At 37.1% G+C, this 24,797-nt stretch overlaps 1 protein-coding gene across 1 annotated transcript in view; it reads left to right on the top strand.

Annotated features, from left to right (window-relative positions):
- Positions 1-24,797, top strand: part of TRDN (triadin) — a gene marked incomplete at its 5' end in the record, with an annotated part of 223,267 nt that overhangs the window by 105,751 nt on the left and 92,719 nt on the right. Inside the window, 3 exon segments of the mRNA XM_066315329.1 lie at positions 4,897-4,932; positions 6,026-6,112; positions 6,977-7,039. Of these exon segments, the coding sequence (XP_066171426.1) occupies positions 4,897-4,932; positions 6,026-6,112; positions 6,977-7,039 (186 nt within the window).

Below are 24,797 nucleotides of genomic sequence, written 5' to 3'. Positions count from 1 at the left end.
TAAAAAGTATGTGAAGCAAAACCCTTCCCAGCACTGGTAACAGAACTGGTCCTGACACTGATTCCTGTTTTCCAGTAGGAATGTCAGTCACAAGGAGGGAGAAGGCCAGCCAAGCTACCTCAGCAGTGTTGGTTCGGCTCTCTCTAGTAAAGGTCGTACCATAAAAAATCAGTGCTCTCTGGGAATTAAAGTACTCATCATAATCATATTTGCATCATATTTACCACTGACCATTGTCCACTGGAGTTTCTGTTGCTGGTCTTGTTATGGAAGTTGGTCTATTCTATTTTTTAACTTGCCTTGCATACTCTGGCTTCATCTCACTTGTTTTTATTTCTTTGCTCCACACCGTGCTGTTTATATGACATATGGTGACATATGGTCCACACTATTAAAAGAGTTCTAGTGCTTAATGCAAGAGATCCATGAAAAAGGAGTCTATAGCCACTACAGGAAGAAATAAGAAACATTTATGTAGGTCACATGAAAGCATTAGGAATTTCAAGCATGATATTTCTATTACATAGATTCTGCAGGCCCCAAAATTATCTCCATAAGCAATCTCCACAGCTGCTAAATAGTGTTTCAGACTGGGATTTGAAAACAGTGAAGCAATTTCAAAAAAGCAAAGCTGAACTGGAGAGATTGCCTAGGCCTTCAGGGTGTGCTATATCTCCAGTGATCTGTGTGCCCCAAGAATATTTCACTTGCTCAGTATGAAAAGAAATTGTATTCATTACTCTGCAGATAAAAAAGACGGTGTCATTTAAACAGCTTTGCAAATAAATGCACTTCATTTTGGCCTAAGCCCTCACCTGTAAGTTAGGGAGAGCATGTGTGTGCATATGTGCCTGCAAGTGTACGAGTCTGTATGTGAACGGAAGCAATTCTAAGAACTTCAGGAACTTTAGATTAATGCTATTTAGATTTCATTGATCTTTCTTGGTCTTTCAGTAGTTTGACTGAATCAAGACAGAATTATTTCTCATAGAGAAAGTAGCCAGACAAACAAGGACTCTCTTACCCCAGAAAGAGATTTTTATTTTTTTTCAGAGACAGCTAAGGTAAATTTTTACTTGAAATTTAGATACAATTTTAAAAATATGAGTTTCCATGACATCCTAAACCAAGTAGAAATATCTCCTTGCATTGTTTATTCATTTTACCAAAAGTTTTGTCAGTCTTGGGGATTCTATTTTGTGAATGGGTGTTAAATTTTTTAGAATCAAAAATGCAACTGACCAGTCACTGTCAGTCTCTACTCTAAGCAACAAGCCAAGGGGAAAGAAAAGTAATATCATCGAAAACTGAAATGCAGTGAGTTATTTTAATATTTAAAAGGATATCAAACTCCCATTGAAATCAACAGTAAAACTTTTATTGAGACCTGCAGAGAAAAGGTTCTAGTGACCAAGTAAAACAAAGAGCAAATGTTCAAAATTAATTCAAAATTAATAAGGAAAGGAAATCTAAAATGCAGCTTGTGTTTTGTTTGAATGGTCTTTTAAAAGCTGCTAATGACAGCTTAAGGTGTACAGAGCTGCTTGGAGAAAAATGAAATGAAGTCTTATCCAAAATGAAGTCACTATGTTCAGTCTGAACTATAGCTTCTCAGGAAAATCTGAATTTATGTTTGTTTTATTCTATTTTGTATGTCAGTGACTATACATGTGTCTCTGCTGCTCCTGAGTTCTCCAGGACTAGAATCTGTAGGCAGAGAAAAGCTGTTGTAGCATTTCACAAAGTTAGGCAATAAATATCCAGAGTCTCACAGGAGCTTTCCTCCTGAGCTTTCCTTACCACAGGGTTTTAGATAAATGGACCTAGACTTTAAAAGCTATATAATGTATTAAGACCTAATAAGGATCTAAAGTTTAGAAAGCTAATGTGGACCAAAACACCTCCAAACTTCTGGCATTCAGTTCCACTAACTAGTGTTTGCTATTTGCATTCTTCTCTACCAGAAAGGATCTCTGGCTATATATTGCTTCCCTGCTTACCTCAGTTTCTCAGACAGGATGGGATGAGCTGACAATTCCTTCCACAATCAGACTTTCCATAAGAACCTGGACCATCTGGAGCAATATGGCAAAGAAGCTCTAAGAGCACCTTCTTCCAGTTCTTGTGCAGCATTCCTGTGACACTATGCCCCGTAACTCATGTGCATCCCTAAATTTAGATTCCACTCAGCACTGGCAGAGTAGCACACTGGTCTTACCAGGCCTGATTTCAAGTGGTGCGTTGTTAGCATGCTTCTGTTATCTCCCCTGCTACCATTGCCCAAGAATTATCTGCTCTCCAATGAGAATAACACAAAGAGGTGTTCAAGATGGGTGGAGAAAATTCAGATTGAAACACCCCTTTCTTGATCTTTGTTGAATCTCATTTGGATTTTTACTGGCCTCGGTCCTTCATCCCTTTTTGAAAAATAAATAATTCCATCTCAGAGGTTTCTTTGCTTCAAGGGCTGTTCTGTCAACCCAGCCACTTTGCAAGAAAATTATTCTATGCTGCTTCTTTTTATTTTTCATCCAGGAATAATTTATTTACCTGAATGTCTCATTCAGCACTGCTTTAATTCACAATACTCATATTCACTGGACTCCTTATACTACATAAAGCTCAACTTCTGCATAGAGTCTACAGGAAAACAAAACTAACTAAATGAAAATCCATTGCTAGCCTTGCTGACTGATTCTGTCATGTACTCTTCCAGCTGCATACATCCCTATTTCATTCTTGTAAATGCATTCCAGGCTTTTAAAAGTGAGGTCTTTTTGTACTCTTATGTCTCGCACTGGCCATGAAATGTGGCTTTGGACTGATGTTACTAGTGAAAAAATTCTGTTAATTACATTGTCAAGAAACAGTAGCAATAAGAATAGATTGTTCAATACTTCATAGCACTTCAATGTCATATTGTGGTCAACACCGAATGCTCAAAAGCACCTTGTGTTTCCTTGTGTAACCCACAATTAGTACATATTATGGTCCCTCTTTATGTAGTTGGCCCTTTGAAGTTCTGTATCTATTCCTAGCTAAAAAAGTAAGTGCTTTCAATTAACAGATGGGGTACATATTTTACAGTGCAAAAGACTCCTATTTAATTATTTGCTCTGCCTCTTAATTTAGCTTTGTACATATCTGCATAGAGCCCACTGCATTTACTGCTTCAGAAATCACAAGTTTTGCTGGTGTTAAATATGCACTTAATACGCAACATTCTAAATGTGAGCTGCTAAAATTGAGAGGAAATAAATTTATTCAAGAAATGGCATTACTTCCTTACGTATGAAATAGCTCTTTCCATAATAGGAATTGACCAAGTCCATCGTTCTCATTTACAAAAAACTCTCTCAGTGGTAGCTGTGAGGGGCATCAGTGGGGCTAGATGCAGCTGAGATGTGAATGGAAGCCCAGCAGCTGTTTTACTCACATTTGAGCAAGAGTGCTTATCTTTCAGTGTAATTGGGAAATAGGGGCAACAGTCCATTAATACCTCTATGTAATCACTCCCCAGAAATTTCATAACAAATATAGACATCTCAAAGCTGCCTGGACACTCTGAATAATCCAATTTGAGAGCTTGAAAGAAGAAAATTATATCAGTGGGATTAATTGGTGGAATGACATGGCAATGAAGATTCTGCAGCCAGGGATGTCATCATCTTTGCTTGGGCTATTGGCAGTGAACATTCCTGCCACTTCCTGTACATCTTCCATACAATGCTTCACCTCTCAAAGCTCCATGCCTCAGCTTGTGGTTTTCAAGGTGCATACGGCTCTGAACCAACTTAAGGCAGATTTCATATGGGTTTTTCTGGGCCCCAGAGGCATGAAAAATGGTACAAATTCAAAGGCAGAAATGGTCTCAGATTAAAAAGAATCTTGTTGTAAGGACCTTGGGCTTATGGATTATTCTTGTGCATCACCTAGCACCAGAAATGTAAGAAACCAAAAAAAATCAATCTAACTCACCAGAACTGAGTCACTCAGAAAAAAATTGACAAGTAGAAGTCCCAGCAGCTATTCAGCCTCTAGTTATTATGAGTAAAGTCTCTTGGAAGGAAGACAAAAGGAAGCTCTTTTCTGTCAGTAAATCACACAGTTAACATATTTAACAGTTTTGATTGATTCAGGAAGAATATGCAAATAATTAAATCACATTTTAGAAATCAGAGGATATCCCCATTGCATGTGGAAAGAATCCACTGAAGAGTGGCACAGGAAAGTGGAGCTGTGGAACAGCTTTTCTGAAATCTGAAGCTGAAGAGACTTCCATTTCGACCAGACAGGCACAGTCCCTAGCACAAGTCTCTGGAGAAGTGTGTCAGGGAGAGAGAAAGCCAATATCAATATTACAGTATGCAAGAATAGGAAGTTCCAAACAAGTTAGAGGAGGATGAGCAGTACTCTGATACTCTACACATACCTGGGAAACCTCATAACACAGAGGAATTTGTAACTTGAAGTGTAGTGTGCTCAGAGTTTCAGCAGGAATAATTAAGGACATAAAACTCTTCTGAGAAACATTCTGTAGAAAGCATGTAATAATTTTCTGAAGACAATAACAAGGGAAACACACTGAACAAATCTGCTTAAAACAAGAAAGAAGTGGAACTCATCTATATTATGCTCAATATTAAAGCCAACTGACAGAAAATCAGCAGAAGTATCATTTGAGGGGACCCTGAATATTGATAAATATTTTCCCTCCACAACAGGCAAAATAACTTTATTCATGAAATCAACATGTACAGACTGTGGAATTCAGGTACTCTATCAATGCAGCAACTTTTAAATTTTTTAGAACTGTAACACACATATTTATTTTGGTTTAGGTAAAATGTTGTACAAATTTTAATTTTTTTCCTGTTTATATTTTTTTCCATGCAGAAGAAAAGTCTATTGCGGTACCTAGAGAAGTGAAAAGTAAGTTTGGTTTGGATTTTTTTTTTTATTTTTTCCTTTATTTTCATGTTAGTTTTATGCAAGGGATAAGAGTATATTTGTTTCTTGGATTTGAAAATATTCCTACACTTTAAATATTTTTCAATTAAAGAAAACATTCTTGTCTAGTCTTATGGTTCTATCTTTTGTAAGAAAATAAAAATTGGCTTCTTATCCACATTCCTGACAGTAAAAGATCACAAAAAGAAAACAATAGTTTCACTAACTGTATCAATGCCCAAAGACCTGCAGCACAAACTGAAGGAAACAAATTTCACTTTTCATAGATGAACCATTAAAAAAACATTTAGAATAGCTATCCTTTAACTCTTGTATTCTTTCACATCAGAAAGAAGATTCATTTCCCAAAGGAAAAATAAGAATCATAACTTTCTCATATCCCTTATCAAACTCTTAATTTTCTAATTCAAAACATTATGAAATAAGTAATTAAATTGTTTTAGCTTGTTTTAAAAAAGTAAAAAATATTCTCCTTATTTCTACTGTTCCCCAAATAACTGCCAATATAGAGGCAAATGCTTTTGAAATAATGTCATGTTGTTTTGTAGATGTAATAACAACTCTCCATGAATAACTGAAGCCTTGTAATGATAGTTTCAAAGATTCAATTAATAAAAAGTGTTGTAAAGGTATATTGTGTATGCAGGGTTTTCATGGCATTCTATACTTGTTTCCAAGTACCAGGTGCAAGTTTTGCTATCATTCAGACAGGTCTTACAAAAGAAGCAGGACAGTTACATGGCTACTGATTCACCACAATAAAACTCTTCATTTTATTTGGAATAGTTTCTTGAATAAGTATTTAAGTAATAATCTGGTGTGCATGTTTGTTCCAGTTTTATCCTTAACATCACGTTCACTCTCTGAGTATTAGGATGTACTTCTGAGCTGCTGGTAATAAGTGGCCAGCTAATCAAATCTTGAACATGTTGCAGTCATGCTGCATATATTCTGCATCCCAAATATATATATTCAACAAATATATATATATACATACTAAATACATGCATGCATAGATACATATGTTTGTTTGTGGGTTTCTGAGTAAAAAGAGCTGAGCTTCAATTTCTACTTTTAGAGAAAAAAGAGGAGAAGAAAAAGAGTGATGAAAAGAAGGCTACGACTGAAACTAAGATGAAAGGTATGGTTTGGAAACATTTCTTACTGGCCTCATTCAGCTTTTACTCACACTTCTTGCTCATTTCTCATTGTTTTCTGTTAGGTTAATCCTATGCTTCTGGCTTCTTAGTTGCTATGCTCATTGTTTTCTGTTAGGTTAATCCTATGCTTCTTAGTTGCTCAGTCACTATTTGCATGTTTCCACTTCTCAAATATCTCGTGCCTAATGTGTTCAGCATCCAGCATTTCCGAAACTCATTTTCTGACAAATTAAATGTCCTGTTTGGTGGCCATTTACAAGTTTTTTAAAAAGTTAATGGAGACCATATATAACAGGACATAGTTAGACAGCAATACACAAAACTCATGGAAGATATCACTCATTTCATGGTACATCAGTTTCTGAAGGTGGGGTAGATCTGTTCATTTTATAGAATCACAATTGAAACTTGCAGTGACCAAACTGCAAAGTCATGGTATCCATCTAAATAATATTTTGATCATACATTTTCAGAAAGCATCTAAAATTTACTAAGGTGTTGCTTCATGCAAAATATTTAAGTCATTCATTATTTTTTAATTATCTCATTGCTACTAGAACTTAAGCTTAAAGGTGCCACATTCATGCACTGATGATTTTTGTCTAACTTTTGATGAATTATTAAGGGTCCAAATCATCCACAGTTGATACTTACTGATTAATTTTCATTTTCAGCTGATTGCTCTGTGGCTAGTTGGGTGCAAGTGCTATAAGGAAATAATCTGAACACCCAAATAAGTTACTTTTTTTTTCAGTATGTGCCCACCAGGACTTAGTGATTGCATATTTGACTGTATGATTCAGAGTTCAAGCACATCAAATTACTCTCTTTTAATTAAATTCTAGAAAAAACAGGAAAAAAGGAGAAAGCTCATGAGAAGACAGCTGTCCCTGAAATTAAAAAAGCAGGTAAGAAATTGAACTCTGACTTTCTCTGCAGTGGGATCTGACTATTTAGTGTAAGCACGTTCAAGTTTTAAGCATTTGAGATAAGGGTGTATGTAGTTCATTATCATTCAAGAATCCAAGACAGATAGATACAGATGTATCACAGTGTATATATATGTATATTATATATATATGTAAGTATCCATTGTGCTTTTATTAGCCTATATTACATTATATTATATTTTATTCTATGCATATATGTTATATATAATACAAGTAATTTTCTGTTCTATAATCTTGGGATTTTACAAATATAATTAATTTGTAAATGCAAATATATTTACAAATAAATTGCAAACACTGCTTTCACTCATACACTAAATCTATCAGGAGTATAACTAATTTCAAAGGCTACATGGCATATATGGCAGAGACTGAATGGAGAGCATACACTTTTCCATGAATTATTTTACAAATACATATAATTTTCAGTAATAAATAGAAATATTACCATATCAAACTGTTAAAGGTGGGAGAAAATAGATGGTTATTTTCTTAAGTTTTACTCATGCCCAGAAAAGATTTTTTTAAGATTAAAGTTAGTGAATATCCTAAACCTAACTGATTGTTTCATGCATAAAAATATAAGTATTTCAATAAGATTAGAAATTAGCAAATTTGGTCTTGTGTACATGAAAAATATTGTATTTTTCTTCCCCATTATTTCAGTAAATCTGCAAGTATTTACTGAAATAATGCAGAAATGAGGAAGTGTCTCCAGTAAGTGACACAGACTGCAAAACTGTCTCATTAAAATCAAGGAGAAACAAAATGCTCAGTCTAGTGGTTGGTCACCATCTGAATACTTAGAAACACTGATCCCAATTGATGGTCTATCTGTCACTTTCTATATAACATTCTACAAGCCCTCAAGTACTCAGATTAACCTTTCTGTGGATTAGTGTAATGCCTAAAGGCATGGAGAAAAGTTCAAAAGAGGATGTAAATATTTAGGGCTATATTTACTGTGTCCTCAAGGCAAGCCTTTTGTTGTTTTCTAATTATTTAAATCTGTGGAATGTTATCAAAAGCTGAAAGGATCTTTATCCTATTGTTTACTAATATTGTGGGTTACACATACAGATTGCAATAAGCAACTGATTTGTTTGCCACTGAATCATATGTGATTTGCACAAGTTTTCCTATTCAAACATTTATGGATGGGAAGAAAAATAGTAATTTATCTTTGGGAAAACTAAAAATGCACAGATTACCTGGGACAATTATCCTGGTAACCCTATATTTAAATATGTCTTTATAGTAGAGAGTTGTACACACTGGGGAAGGGATAGGGATAAAAAGGAATATTCTTTTCCTAGTTAAGTTGCATATTTTAATGTATAAACACAGGTCTAAAAAGAACATAAGATAGCAATTCAAATATCTTTTGTAATTTTATTCTGGTTCTAAGCTTGTATTTCACTTGAGAATACAGAATTGTAAAAGGATTACATTTTATGGCAGAACTGCTGCATAAAGTTATTAATATGTTCATCTTCACAAGCAGTTCCTAAATCCAGTGAGTCATCCTACCAATGCTAGAAAGCCACAAATTAGACAAACCAAGATATCTGCACATTTATGTCGCTTTTATTAGCTTTGTAGGTTGCAGCATTTCTGGAGTTTACAAGCCTTTGTGTAAGAGGATGGTAATCCATAATGTATTCTAGCTACACATGTTGCTGTTATTCCTCTTTCAGCTTGTTCTTTGAATGCCTATGCACTTTCTACCTTTGATTGGCAGCACCCATTGCTATCCCAAAAATGTTTTAAGCCTGAAATAACTGCCATGTTTGATCAACAGAATAGCAGTGCATAGCCCAGTTTTGAAATGAGGCACCTTGATGTCTGATAGTCTTTTCATAATTTGGACAGACACAGAAAATCAACCTCTGAGCACTTGAATCAGCAGAATAGATAAGCATCCAAAAGCAAAGAACAGCTTCCAATTTTCTTACCTTTTCCCTTTAAAAGGCTAGGCAGAGGCCATCGCATTGGAAACAAACTCCTCACCCTGGTTTTCGAACTCTTGCATTGCCTCTGAATGTCTCTGATTTGTGTCTCATTTTGCTTCCCCTGACCTTTGCAATCCATGAAGCTGAGGTGTTTTCAGGGCAAGCTGCCTTCTCACTGCCACCCACACTCATCCCCATAGCAGTGGGCAGCTCCTTCTGTTCTGAGGTCCTCCAAGTCTCACCGCTGCTCCACACCCTTGTATACTTTCCCCAGAAGAGTCATCTCTGGCTGGAGGCCTGCTAAACAGGAATTCCCCATAGAGGAATGGTGGCATGTACAGGCTGTCAGATGAGAGAGAGAGAGAGAGGAAAAAGTGCTCTGAAAGCACTAAGTGATAAAAACCACTCTAAAATAATGTTCTGAGAGAATCACTTCTCTATATTCCTCTCCATCTCTCTTGCTCTAACAAGAAATGCCTGTAATTGCAAATACTGAATATATTTGCAGATTAATATTTTAGATTAGTCCTTTGGTCCAAGACACAATTTTATCTCTACTGCTACCAGAATGGAGGAGTTTTTTTATTGCTCTTCATTAACTGTATTCCTGTGATATATTTGTTTATTTGCATGCCAGACCACTCTTTCTCCAATTCTTTCTCCCTTCTTTTCTCTCTCTCTCTCTGCCCCCCTCTCTGCTGCTGCAGAGGATCAAGAGTCATCTAGCATGAAATGTTCTCAGTCTTTAGTACAGAGCAAAGTGAATGATTCTTAATTAGCTTTTAAAAATGCATTGTAGATAAAACCACATTTATCCTCTGACCTTCAGCTCATACAAAAGCATTGTGTTAATTGTTCTGAAAAATAGATAATTCCATTGTTACAAACTCAGAGGTCTAACTTAAACAAACATAATCGTCAGACACAAGGGTCTGGCACAGTCAGACTTCAAAACCTTTTACAAAAATCTGTACAGTGCTACTTTGGATGAAAAAGGAGATGCATCTCCAAATCCTCTTTAAGGGGCTTGCTACACCTCAGCAAATATAAGCCTTTGCCAGGCTCTCCCGAAATTTGTCCTGGTGACATCAGCCAGGAGGGCTCCAGTCTGCAATCTGACTGAGAAGAGTGACCCTCTGTCCTAAAGCTTTGGTATCCAACTCCAAAAGAAAATGAATATACAGAGACTGGTGCTTTCAGGCACTAATACTTAGAGATATTTTTTCCTGATGGCCCCTTTCTCAGAGTCTGGAGTTTTCCTGCCTCTTTTTGAATCAGCTTTCCTAGAAATGAAAATCACATCAGCCTTTGTTTTTGATTGTTGCAAACTCCTTTCCCACTTGTTTTGGTTCTCAAAACAAACAACATAAATAAAATAAGTTTATAAGGCAATAAAAATATCAGCCTGGATCATCACACCATTTTCTACCTAAAATTCTGTTTCAACTGTCATTAATGATCTTCCTGTTATTTTTGCATTTTTTTTTTTATAACAAATCTTATAACTTCTTTAGAAAGGTAGTCAGTGTCTTCTTCTCCACTTTCCATATGGGGAAATTCAGATACAGACATGCAGTCCAGGCCAGTTGTCCACATATTTATCTTCTGTTTATACATATCTTCTGAAAGTTAAACCAATGCTTGCTGGATTAAAGATCCCAAAATTTTGTACACTTTCAATATTTCCATCATGATAAACCAGACATCAGACAATGCAGCTGATGTATAGGAAGAAAATGGTTTTGCTAAAATTATAAAAAGTTATCAGCAGGACCAGTGTTTAAGAATCCCTTCGATCTGTCACATCAAATGTTTTAGGGCCACTACACTTAAGTACCTCCCTGAGCGGTTCTGTTGTGCAGATCTACTTGTCCTAAATCAGGAGCATGATCTGACTTCCATTTTGTTGTTGTGTCGCTATATGCATACTCCCAGCAGAGTGTACATGCCACTACAAAGGTGCATTGGCGCTGCTCCAAAAATGAAGGAACTAGCTTGCAGTGGTTGCACATCCATTTTTCAGGTCCTTCTATCACACAGTCACAGAATCATTTAGGTTGGGAAAGACCTTTAAGAATATGAAATCTGGCCATTAATATATAGTTGTCAAGTCACATTAAACTGTATTCCTACACATTTGAATATCTTTTAAATACCTTCAGAGCTGGTGACTCAACCATTTCCCTGGGCATCTATCTCCAAGCCTTGACTACCCTTTTGGTGAAGAAATTTTTCACAATATCCAATTGAAATCTCCTCTAAACAGCTTGGGTACATTCCCTCCTGTCCTATTGCTTGATATCTGGGAGAAGACACCAACACCTGCCTCTCTGCAACCTCCTTTCAGGTAGTTGGAAAGAGCAATAAGGTCCTACCTTAAGCCTCCTCTTCTCCAAGCTAAAAAATCCCAGCTCCCTCAGCCACTCCCCATATGGTTTTTGGGGCAGATCCTTCACCAACTCTGTCTTTCTTCTCTGGACACACTCCTGTACCTCAGTGACTATTTTGGAGTGAGGGGCCAAAAACTGAACAGAGGTTTCAAGGTATGGCTTCAGCAATGTCAAGTGCAGAGGGACAATCTCTTCCCTAGTCTTGCTGGTCACACTATTGCTGATGCAGGTCAGGATGCCATCAGCCTTCTTGGCCAGTTGGATGAACTGCTGGCCTATGTTCAGCTGGCTGTCAACCAACGCTCGCATGCACTTTATTGCCAGTCAGTTTTCTAGCCACTCTTCCAACAGCCTGTAGCACTGTATGGGGTTGTTCCAACCCAGGTGCAGGACCTGTCACTTGGCCTTGTTGAACCTGATACAATTGGCGTCGACCCATCAATCCAATCTGTCCAAATCTCTCTGCAGAACTTTCTTGCCCTCCAGCAGATCAACACTCTTGCCCAGCATGGTATAGTTCATAAATTTACCGAGGGGTACTTGATCATTCCATCCAGGTCATTGATAAAGATGATAAAGAAATATTTATGAAGCATGATACCATGTCATATGTCCCACACCAGGCAGTGTTAGCAGAGGACGGGACTGATGATGTCTTTCTCTTGATACCACAGTAAATCTTTGCCTCCTTAATAGGAAAAGTCTCTGGGGGCTTAAAGTTACAGACACCGAGGTACATTTTAATTACATCATTGTAACAACCAAGTGAAGTCTCTCTGCAGTCATGAAAGAAGCAAACTTAAAGTTAATCTTGGACATAAAAGTTGAAAACAATACCTTATGACTGCCACAAAACTGGGATAAGCAAGTTATTTTTGCCACTCTATTACCCAGTGAGATCAAGACAGCAAGGAAGTCTGCCTTTAAGTCTGTCTTCATGGAGGAAGAATGCTAGTAGAAGGTAGAGCAGAGTGGAGGTGACCAGACAAGACCAAACATGACTAACCAGGTCCCAGCAACTTTTTCCATGGGTTGACCACAGATGCATTTTCTTTAAAGGACAGTCCTTGTAATTTGAAAACAAACCCACAATGGTTTAGTAAGAAATGGAGGGAAAAATAATTTTATACAGCAATAGTATCTTCTTTGCTATTGTCCTCTATATAACCAGGGAGAGAAAATCCTTCTATCATTTTAAGTTCCTGGTCTGAGCAACAATGAAAAAAAAATGCCTTTAATTTTGTGACTACCTTGGCTGAGCTTCAACCTTTCCAGTTTTAATATTAAGCCTTCCATAACAATAAAAGAACCATTACTGACACCTGGTGGCAAATTTTCTTTTTCTTTCAATCCATATGCTCGAGGGGTTTTTTTGTTGTTGTTGTTGTTGCTGTTGTTGTTTGCTTTCGAATATGGCTATTTAAAAAGAGTTTGCTGAAGCAATGATGAACTTACTACTTACTTCCCATGCTGCATATCCTACTGCTTTCATGGATGGAAATATATTAGAATGTCTTGTAAATGTGACACTATTCTCAGAAGAATAATTTTGGAATGTAGATACTTTCAATACTGTCAGAGAAGTAAAAAATAATTAAAATATACCTTATGACAAAAGTTATTATTAGGGAAAAAAACATGCTTGGCTAACCACTGATCTAGAGATGTAGATACACACCACACATCCTTTGGGCTGACCAAGCTTTGGGCTGATCTAACTGCAATAGACTGAATATTTCATTGAGAATACAAATGTTGAGCCTAGGTTTTTCCTGATGAGTAAATGGCTGTGCTTGCACACATTTTTAGGAAGACGTCTCTGTTGCCCCTCAAGAGCAGGGTTTGAAATTACTCACTCTACTCTTCCCACTGCCAAGAGTGCATTCCCAGCTGAGTGTCTGACAACTTTAAGCAGCCCAGCTTGGACACTGTGATGTGTCTTGTGCTCCCTTGTGTGAGAGATGTCACACGACAGATGTCAGCAGATGGGAGGATGATGGGTGGTTTCAGAGGAGGCCACAATGTAAGATCTGCAACATCTAGTGAGTTGTAGAAGCTGTCACAATTTAGGTTGCTTACAAGGCAAAAATGGAATTGTGAAATCAGAACAAGAGAGCTAAGGTATTTTGAAAGTGGTTGGTCATATACAGAAAATGAAACATTTTCATTTAGAAATTTTCTTGTGGCTTATTAAACAAAGTGTGAGGAGAAGCTAAAAACTGAGTCCTTTTGGAACTGGAGTATCTTTTTTTTTTTTTTTTAATGATGAAAGGACACTTTATTGAGTTGACCCTGGCCAGCTGCTAAACACCTACACAGCCACTCATTCACTCTCTCCTTATCAACATGACAGGCAGGAGAATATAGAGAGCAAAAGTAAGAAAAATCATGGATTGAGACAAAGACAGATTAATATATAAAATAAAGAGGAGAAAACCAAGTGATGCAATCACTCACCACCTTGCCAAGCAGACCAATGCCCAGCCAGCTGGAGCAGAGAACACCCTTCCCTGTTCTTCCTCTACTCTCAATTTTTATTGCTAAGCATGGCATTATATTGTAGGGAATATATCTCTGGCTAATTTGGTTCAGATACTCCAGCTATGTTCTCTCCCAATATTTTCCGTGCTCCCTCCAGTAGGTGCAGAGTAGGAAAATGAAAAAGCTCTGATTCTGTGCAAGCGCTGCTTGGCAATAGCCAAAACTCAGGTTTGCTAAAAATGTCTGAGTAACAAATCCAAACCACAGCAACATACAGACTGCTATGAAGAAAATTACCTTCTCCCTCCCAGCTGAACCCAGAACAGGAACCTACAGTGTGCATTTATTTGCAGCTAGATTTAGAAAGGTTAGGAGAAGAGATAAATGTAAAAATGAAGCAACAGAAATAATAAGCAATGAATTTCTTTGTGGTTCCTCATACAGATGAATGTATAAGAGCAATCATTAAGGAAACACAGTGTCTTATGAGTTGAGAGCAGTTTTAGGAATAAACTTTAAAGCACACACACAAAACAAAGGTGGAACTTAAGGAAGTGGGTGATCCTTTTATAGGATGTTTCTTACCAATATTCTTTTGACAGTTTTCTCTGCTAGACTGTTCATCCCCCTATACATTTCTGCAGGGGTTTGGCTTGTTGTGGGTTTATACAACTTCTAGCAAGGCCGCTGGCTCTGATTTCATCTTAATTATGATTCCAATTGATAATATTGTTATATGAATCAATGCCCAAAGCCTATAAAAAGCACCTAGTTTTCCCAGATGGATGACTGCAGGTTCAGGTTTCATCTCTTCTACTACAGGCCAATCCATTCCTGACTAATAACTACCTCATGACCCTATTATGCATGTCAGGCCCATTCTGATTTTCCTTTCCCACTGCTCTTCTCCTGGATCCTACTCATAATTCACTTGCAGTTTCCTGACATTTTTTTCATTAGTAGATGCTACTGCTTTCACAAATTATGCATGCAGCCATCAGCACTGGTAGCATTTACTAACCCAGAGAAATGCTGGATTAGGATTCCTGCATTGTTACCAGCAAGTGATACAATTCACTTTTTTTTCTCTTACACAAACAGGGTTTAAGGGCATGTCTTGACTTTGATAACAATTTCCTGTTTGTGGGGCTCTGTACAACAAAATCACAGAAAGAGGAGATGGAAATGACCTACTAGGTCATCTAATCCTTCCTTCTGGCAATGCAGGGTAATTCCTTACAAAATATCTTCAAGTGCTTTAGCCAGTTTAGTTCTAAATGTCTGAAGTAACTAGGCCTCCATTCCCACAGAAGATTATTCTACAACCTCATAGATCTCACAGTTAAGAAGTATTTCATTCCAGTCTGCCTAAATTTTCCCTTGCTTAATTTTATCCCATTACTCAGAATTATGTTCTCCTGTGACACCCAAATATAGTCTTTCTAACCTCAGGGCCCAATTCCCTACTGTCTCATGTTATATTGGCACTTACATCTACATCTGGAAGGTAGCTTTCAAACTGACAAGGTGAATGGAAAATTGAGGTTGATACTTTTTCATACAGGCATGAAATTATAATCCTTGTAACAGGGGACACTGACCATGGCCACACATCACCTATCTATAAAGCACTGAAGAGCCTGGAAGTTGCATGTCCAAACTGGAGAAAGACAAAAACAAACAAACAAAAGCAACAACAAAAAAACCCCAAACAAAACAAAACAAAACAAAAAAGCCGCTTGAGTTATTTAAAAAAAAGTCGGGTTTTTTTACTTTATTTTAAAAGAATAAAGTATTCAATTAATCTCTTCAGAAAGAGGTGACTTGGTTATTGTGGCTACTAAGTACCTTTGCAGAAAAAGAAAAAAGGATTCTGGCTACAAAAGCTCCCTTTAACAAGGTAGGGACAGTTAAACAAGAATGAATGACTGGGATCTGAAGCTAACTGAATCCAGGCTGAAAATGAGGTGCATGTTCTTAACACTAAGAGTGATAAACTACCACAGCATAGGGTGGATATTGCTTTCCCTGGTGTCTGCAGAAGATGATTGTTTACCTAATGAAAAATGCACATCAGCTGAAAAGGTGCCTAGCTGAAATATAGGAGTCTCTGACAAGAAAATGTCAGACTAGATAGCCTGATGGTGTGTTCTAGCCTTGAGTGTTATGGAGGTATACCCTCAGAGATATACATAATGAGCTAAAAGAGATTGTAGCTAAGAATCAGTGAAAGAATGCAGCTGGAGACAACTGCCTTGCAGGTTCAATGGAAAAACAGAAATTCCTTTCTGCATTACTTTTATAAGCCTTTTTAAGCTGAACACATGACTGGCAGTCATATTCTAAGTATTTAGTCTTCCATGGAAAATAGAAAACTCTGCTTTCATAATTGACATTTCCAGAAATCCTCAAGACAGATATGGCTATTTAGTAAAAATCAAATTGTATCTCCCTGAACAGATAAAAAGAGAAGAATTAAAACAGGTTCACAGTGAGGGAGAAGGGGAAAAAAAATCTGGCAGAATAGAGACGCAAACACAGCAGAAAAGCAATTCCCATGGTCTCCATGTGGCCTGTTGTTAAGGGAGTCTGCTTCTGAAGGAAGGCAAAAGGCAGTCCAAACATGTCCTACACCAAAACCTCAAAGCACTCAGTGGACTTTGAATTCTATGCTCCATCATCATGAGTGATTGACAACATGATTTCAAAGCATGCCTAAAAATGGAGCATGTCACCTGGTGGGTATACAAGCATGTCACAGCCCAAAGACAAAACTCCCATTGATTTTCTGAGCTCTTAAACACCTCCTCTGCTTTTGTAAAAATGTACAGAGACTACAAAGTCACCATGACGTTTCTGTGCCATATTACCTATTGAAAGAATTTTTCAACTGGGAATGGTAACATAATCTATACCAAAACAAAACCAAACACTTGTGCCATTTCAGGACATGGTTGGTTTTCATGTGTTCAAGAGATAGAAACTAGATGAAATGCAAAGAGAGAAAGAGTTAGAAATTTTTTTTCCTGCCTTCCCATTGTCTCTCAATAAGAACCTCACAATAAGAACTGACTCAGTCTGAGACTGACTCTTAGTTGCAACCGATGTGGTAACTCTCAGGTGGAAGGCTCATCTCCTCCTTCCTTTACTAGGAATCATCTTTAACCTTTTTAGTTTTTTTTTTCCTTAAACTCTTAATGTTTATTAGTCTGTCTCTGTCCCAGGAAAACTGAGACCCTTGTGCCCAACCAGCCTGTCAGTGTCCCATTACGGGGACTCTTCACCGAGCATTTCTCCAAATCAAAGGGTGCTTTGATTGACTTTTTCAGAAGTCACATGCCAAACAGAGAGACTCCTCCTGGATCTCCACATCATTACCTCTGCCAGTGACTGCTAGCACCCATTAAAGACTCACATAAACAGTTCACAGAATAGCCCTCTATTAATAAAATTGTGACAGGTTTAGGTTGAAGGATTGCCAGTGATAGTGTCTGACTACAAAAATGTATTCAAAGAAATATACTAAAGAGAATATCATTCAGCATGCATTAAACACTCTTACCCAATATGTGTCTCTGTTGGGGAGATGCTCAGGCCATTTACTGAGCTCAGAAGTTATGATGGAGTCTTCCCTAACTTCTGCTGATTCTTAATTTACTTTTGTATTATTTATGAATGTTGAAGTGGAGCTCGAGTGAGTTTAGTCATACATCTGTATCTTTACTCAGTGAGGGGTGGTGGTACCTTGGTAGTGGTATCTAAGTACAGTATCTGAGATAATCTTGGGATTGGGGCATGCATCAGTCCAAGGAAAGCTATTTTACCCCAGCTGCTGACTCCACAGCATGTCTTTGTTCCTTTATCTCTCTTGGTGTTCAGCTCCTATATGACTTATCAACTAGAAAGTACCAGCCTTCTATGCAAGGGTTTTGACAGAACCTGGCTGCAGTCTCCACTTCACTCCACCCTCTATTTAGCCCCTCTCAGATAGTACTGTGTGGAGGAGGTTGGGTATGTTGACCACATTCCATCCAGGGAATAACAACAGCATTTTCCCCTATAATTTCCATACTGGAAATCTTTTTATTTACTTCCTGTCCCCCCAACACCAACACTGCCCCTCCACCCCACCCATATGTCATACAAAGACAAAGCTGAGTTCTCACTGTCTATGGCAGATGTCCTGTCCATGAAATCTTAGTAGCAGACAAATAAATGCAATGCACTTTTCAGTGGCCCTTTTGCCTACTATAAGGAGCTGAATACTTTCAAGTCAACACTGACTATTGCTACCTCCAGATCTGATGTTTTGTGTTTGTTCTTTTCAGTTTTGAACTACACAAAGTAGGGAGAGATGTGAGAGAGGAAAATGGTGAATGATGTTGGTAAGATCTGATTGACAAAGAATTATAAATGTCAACCCTTTAATAAATACAGATAAAAGGGAGGAGGCTTGGGTTTGGACTACCACTCACTTTTTGATGAGTTGGCAAGAGAATCTTCCTTAAGCAAAGCAAAAGAGTAATTTAGTGTCTGACAGGTAACCTCATCTGATACTGTATTGTCAGTCTCAAATTGAAATTTTTGGGGACATGTGATACTAGAAATAATCAAGCTTAAAGATGATAAATAATCTAAAGTCTACACTAACAACAAAATAGACAGATTACCTTTGGACTTTCAGATGTATAGAAAGAACTGCCTGTTCTGTGCAAGCAGCTAGGTGGCATAACTTTTGTTAAAGAATCTAATTTATTTCCTCAACTCTCTTTATGCTGGCTTGGGGATTAATGTAATGTTTATTTTTCCACTCATATCCAGAAAATACAGGATTAGGATATGTCTATGCTTCAAACAATACAAAGTTAATCTCTTTAATGAAGAAAAAACTGTTCTATGCCCTCAAAATAAGATGTGTATCTGAGTCAGCAGACTTGATATTTGGGATTATTTTTTTATGTTAAATGTCCATGCACAGATGCATCCACTAGGTTGAAAAGACATAACTATGTAGTTATTCTCTGCTATTGCTATATAGACAAGTTCATGGCTTGAATCACAGTTAAAGTCAGTCAGGAGAAATCTTCAGAGTGTGAGATCAGGATGATTTTCTTTCTTTTATTTTGCTTTACACTGAAAAAGAATTTTTTTCCCTTGACCTTGAAATAAAGCTTAAAAGCTTTTACTAAGTTTTGATGAGTACGTATTAGATAAAGACATTAATGTCACTGAATTGAAAGTATTCTTCAGTCCTCTGTGTGCCTTTCCCCTATAAACATTCATAGATCAGAGGTATTTCTGACTTAAAACATAAGCCTATATACACTTCACATTTAGTTATGATTGTTTAACCTTTTAGTAAATGTTCCCAATGGCTGTGCTTGTTCTCTTGATCTGTTTTTCAAGAAGCAGAGCCAATTTTGTGGTTTGCTATATGTACCTTGGAGAGACTAAGTCAGATAAAGTATTATTGAATGATTAGGAAAATAGAATAGAAAAAGTTTTTTAACGGAAGAGCCATACATAACTGGTTATAAAAGCATTGATTTTTAGCTTGATTGCAGTATGTTCTGCATGAAGTTGCTTTCTCATAGATTCTGCCTCACTTATGAGAGTATAATTAGAGTAGTGTGTCTCCTATCAAGATGAGTGGATGGACATTTCATTATTTAAGATTTCCCTTCTCACAGAGTGAGAATGTTGACTGCCTTTGTATTCAGAGAAATGAAAATATCTTCTTCCTAGTGATGGCTATAGATTCTATCTGTAAATCTATCTATCCAACAGACGGAAGGAAACAGAAAAGTGTTGAGATGTATAGAAAGGGATATCACAAGGATGCATAGCATACATGCACTTAACAAAGCCCATTCTAACCCACAATTCTCTTCTGAATCATTCAAAGAGTATGGGGCTGAACTTTATTAAGAAAAGTTTAGAGTGCATCCTCTAGCTGCTTCAAGAAAAGATAAAAAATGCCAAAGAAAATTTTCATCTCTTATAATATTTACATTAATTCAAATGAAAGGTTATTCCAGGGAAATATCTGGGTGCTAAATTTTTGGATGTAATGTTATTACATTTACTACATAAAAAATCATTGCCTTTTCTTTAAAGGACTGCAGTTTCTTTAATTAGCTGTACTTATAGCTTCCTGTGTGTGGATGACTGCAATCTGATATCATGCTCCTGAGTTTTCCTTTCTTTAAACCATGCCTGAGGAACACAGAAGATAATACAGGAGCATAGAACCTTTTAGGCTGTGAAAGACCTTAAGCTTATTGAGTCCAACCTTAAACCTATCACTGCAAAGTCCATCACTAAACTATGTCTCCAAATGAACACACATACACTTTAAACACCCCCAGGGATGCTGACTCACCCATTTCCCTGGGCATCCTCTTCTAATTCTTGAGCATCCTTTTTGCAAAGAAAATTTCCCTATTATCCAATCTCTACATCCTCTTGAAGGATGGTATAACTAGAAGCCATTTCCTCATGTCCTACTGCTTATTACCTGGGAGAAGAGGCCAATTCCCATCTTGCTACAACCTCCTTTCAGGTAGTTGCAGAGAAAGTGATAAGGTTCTCCCAGAGCCTCTTTTTCTCAAGGTTAAACAACCCAAACTCTCTCAGCTTCTCCTCATAGGGCTTGTGGTTCATACCCTTCACCAGCTCTTCTTTGGACTCATTCCAGTCCCTCAGTGATTTTTAAGAAGTGAGGAGCCCAAAACTGGAGAGAGGATTAGAGGTGCAGCCTCATCTGTATCAAGTACAGAGAAATGATCCCTGCCCTAGTCTGTCTGGCCACAGGATTTCTGATACAAACCAGGATATTGTTCAGGCAAGAACATGCATTAACATGAACAAGTTTCTACCTGCTCTGCAGTGGAGAGACTGAATCCATTCCAGCAATTACAAAGTAGAAAGGAGAAATTACCAATTAGTGGAACCATGAACCACTGTTATACTTGAAATCAGCCATTCCCCAAGAGGCGGCTTTCTCTTACTGTAACTGAATCATGTGTCTGCTCACATCCCTCCTCTACTTACTTTATTTTTTGCTCTATTGAGCCAACCCTTTTAATGATCTTGGGAAATCTGTTTGAGATAACATTTAGTATTTTATCCATGTGCATCCTCAAAGAACTTTCTGAAAAGCTCTGGGGCTTTAGGTTGGTATCTGCTTCTGATTCTCTGTTGCCCAGGGCTTGCAGGCATTCACTGGCTGCACAGAACACAGATCTGCTTTGCAAGTGGTGATAGACCTGATGGTGTGAGGAGACACTGCAGAGAGGTGTTACCTCCAAGGGTTGATGATCAGAAGGGACTTGGAGACATCAAAGAAATTTAGAAACTATCAAAAAGTCTGCTACTGTGAGTGGAGAAGAAATAGAGAAAAAGCTGAGGCGAGAAGGTACCCTTCTCAGAGAGTGGATGGAAAGTTTTGCTTGATTTTCCTGCTTCAGTGGAAAATTATCTGTTTACATTTAAGAGTACTACCACCAATTTTCTATTGTAATCAACAACAGAGGAATTTTAGTTAGCTAACTCCTTTTTTCATTACCCTACTCTATTCAAGCATGTTTACATGCCACACTGGGTATCAGTTGATTTGAAAATTTCTGTCTTATAGTCCAGTCTAATGTTGCTTGAGGAACTTTGATTTTAACACCCAGAAGCTCTACATCTCCCCATTTTACTCAGCTATAATAATATTATCTGCAGTTTCTCTGCAGTTTCCTTTTTTTTTTTTTTTTTTTTTTTTTTCATGAGGAAATCTCTGCATTCAAAAGATAGAAATGCAAAACCTGCAGTGTCGGATTGAAGGCTTACTGGTCTCTGCCAATGAATTTCTCTGTTATTCCCATTATTCTCAAAGCAAGATAGTTGCTGGTCAGAGTTTATTGTTGTTGTGCAATAAGTCAGGAACAGCTCTGAAGCAGTAGTGGCTCTGAAGTTGTACCTTGCTCTCCCTTGTGCACGTCTTCAGCCTTGTTGGTGAAATGAGATGCCTTTCTCATGCCCACCAAGAAATGTTATTTTGGAAAGGCAAGATTTTCTGCCAGAAGTTGTCACAGAACATATGGCAATATCATGCTCAGTGATTAAGACAGGGAACAAAATCAAGTGTGGGTCCAAACACAGAAATTTGCAGGTGGAATAAATGTTGCTATTTCTAAATATCTTTTATGCTGTCAAATTTTAGGGGTTCAGACATATTAAAAATTTGATAAAGCCTTCATAGATTTTAAGTATACTAAGAAAAAGAAATATTATTTCTTTATTTCTATGTTGTGTGGAATTTTTCAAATGTTTTTTGTAAAATGGAGACATTACACTAGAAAGGGAAGATACTCTGATATAACACCCCTATATGTGGGCATCTGCTCTTTCAGAAGTGACTGAAATCAAAATATAAAAAAAACTCTTCCGAAAATCTTTTAGAGGTAAGGTAAAATTTACTTCAGTAATTCCATGTAATTAATGAAAAATTATCAAAAATAATATAAATTAAAAAGCAACTTAGAAATTTTTAAAGACACTTCAGGAACAAACACTTCTCAGAATTGTTGGAATATCAGTTGGAAAATCAATACTGTACTTGGAAAATAGTTTTAAGAACTCCAAGTAAATAAAAAAAATAAAGAAATGTTAAACCACAGTATCTCTTAGTAGAAAGTTTGACAATGCTTGTTTAATTACTATATGCTCTACAGCAATTAATTTTGAAAAATGCTCAGCTATCTGGGGTGTGTTCTTCTTTTACCACTGTAAATCACATTAGCTGCAAATTGCGACATTTAATAAATTGTTTCTAAATTCTGGTACATCTGCTAGCTTGGGAGCAGACAGTAGTGAGACTGGTCTCCAGGCGACTTTAATTATGTTTTCCATTCACATGATGGAAGTTCTCAGCCATCAGATGCCACCTGCTATCATTTTTATTCCCAGTCATGTGAACTCTTGCTCAGGGCAGAAAAGGGAACCTCAGCTGTCATACTTGTAAGGTGCAGTGTCATGAAAACTCTGTTGCATTGTACTTGCAAAGCCTGAACCAAGATTCGAAAGCATGCACTCAACTGACTGTGCTTTGGTTGGTAATAGCAACCAGGAGTTTTTGGTTTTGTTTCTGAAAAGTCAACACAGTTTTGACTTCAAAGCGCTGGAAAGCATTATTTTTTATTTTCAACATAATTCTTTTCTCAAAGTTTCTGTTCATTTTTCTGGCATCTTCTCTTTTTATTCTCCCACTTTTAATCACAAGGTGAATTAAACACCTAAGTCAAAGTAAACAACAGAACTGAGAAATGAGGGAAGGTTTGTGTGAGCCTCATTAGGAACATTCTGCTTGGAGAATTATGGTCGTGTTGTGTGAAGCATTTTCATCACACAACCTCTTTTCTGTGAGTATGTGTATACCATTAGCCAGTCAGGGAGTTTGATTAGGTCCATTCTAGTATGTGATCATCAGGTAAAAAGCAAAAGAAGTTGAAAGTGTTCACTGAGATTTCAGATGAGAATTCCTCCTTCTTAACATTTTAATTATTTCTTTAGTTTTTGATTCAGTGAATCATATCTTCCAGAGGCTCCTAGTAATTCCCCAGTGTCTAGGTACTTAGTCCAGATCAGCAGCAGAGGAATCTATTGGGTTACACCATGTTTGATTAGGATATTTATTAGCTACTGTGCAACTTGGGCACTGTGATTGCCCATTGATGTTGAAATTAGTTTCATGTTTGAAAATTTGATATTACCAACATGTTCTTTTGTAAGCTTCCAAATAGAAAGATTGTTTTAGATACAACATGTACAGTAATGTTTCTAATAATTATAAGGGTTTTAGCTGCTATTTTAATGTGGTGCATCATTATCTGAGCTATCAGTATACTGACTGAAACACTCATTTATCTGAATAATACTTTAAGATTTTTTAATACCCTTAGATATGTTGGAGTGATAGATTACTAGGAAAAAAGACACAGAGAAGCCTTTCAAGAGAGTACAATTCAAGATCCATTTATTTTCCAGAATTTCCTTTTAGTTATCAAAATTATAGGTTCCATGCTGAAGATCTCCTGTTATGAAACGTACAATGTACACTGTATTACAAATCCATTGTTAAAAAGCTGTAAAAGTTTTGTGAACCCCAGATCTGGAATTCACTTCAGAGCACTTTTTGAAATATTCCATTTTGGAAGTTTGTTCAAACTCAAACAACCAAACTCTGTACCTGAGCACTGGGCATCTTTGTCTAATAGCTTATTACCAACCTCCTAGGGACTCACTGCCATGAAAGGCACTGTATAAGCTTAGAGGGATTTTTTTTCTCTTGCCCCATGTGTAGTTTAGACGTCATTTGTAGTCACTGTGTACTGGTAGTTTACTTCAAACGAATGCTGATAGAGGCCTGAGGAAAAGATCGAGCTATGTGCTAAAAAGAGGCAAGAAAAAAAAAATACTGCTTTGCTGTTCTACTGAGATACAGCTTTGCTGGCTGCCAAATGCTCATTCCTAGTTTGAATTCAAAATTTATCGTTTTAGCCTGTAGAGATAAGAACAAAGTAAGATCATGTTTGTTTAAATATTTGGTGTTTTTTAATAAAATAATTTTTAAGCATTACTGTACTTTAGTCTTTCACAAGAGTCAATAAAAGAAAAACCTGTTCATTCACCTGAGGAGAGCTTGTACAAACATGCTTACTTTTTGAGAATGTAGACCAGAATACAATTGTCTTCAAATACCTCCAGAAAAGGGTGCTTCGCATTGCTCCACAGATGATGAATTATTTAATCAGCTTAGCCTTTTAAAGTCTGTTCCAGGTTTTTTCAAGAAAAGGAAATGGATAGGGTTCTCAGAAGAACCCAAATCTTTGAATTGCGCAGTATTTG

The sequence above is a fragment of the Sylvia atricapilla genome, chromosome 3 (genome assembly GCF_009819655.1).
Source record: "Sylvia atricapilla isolate bSylAtr1 chromosome 3, bSylAtr1.pri, whole genome shotgun sequence".
In the NCBI taxonomy this organism is placed as follows: Eukaryota; Metazoa; Chordata; class Aves; order Passeriformes; family Sylviidae; genus Sylvia; species Sylvia atricapilla.
Note: the sequence above shows the minus strand (reverse complement) of the source record. Positions and strands in the feature narration are given on the sequence as shown.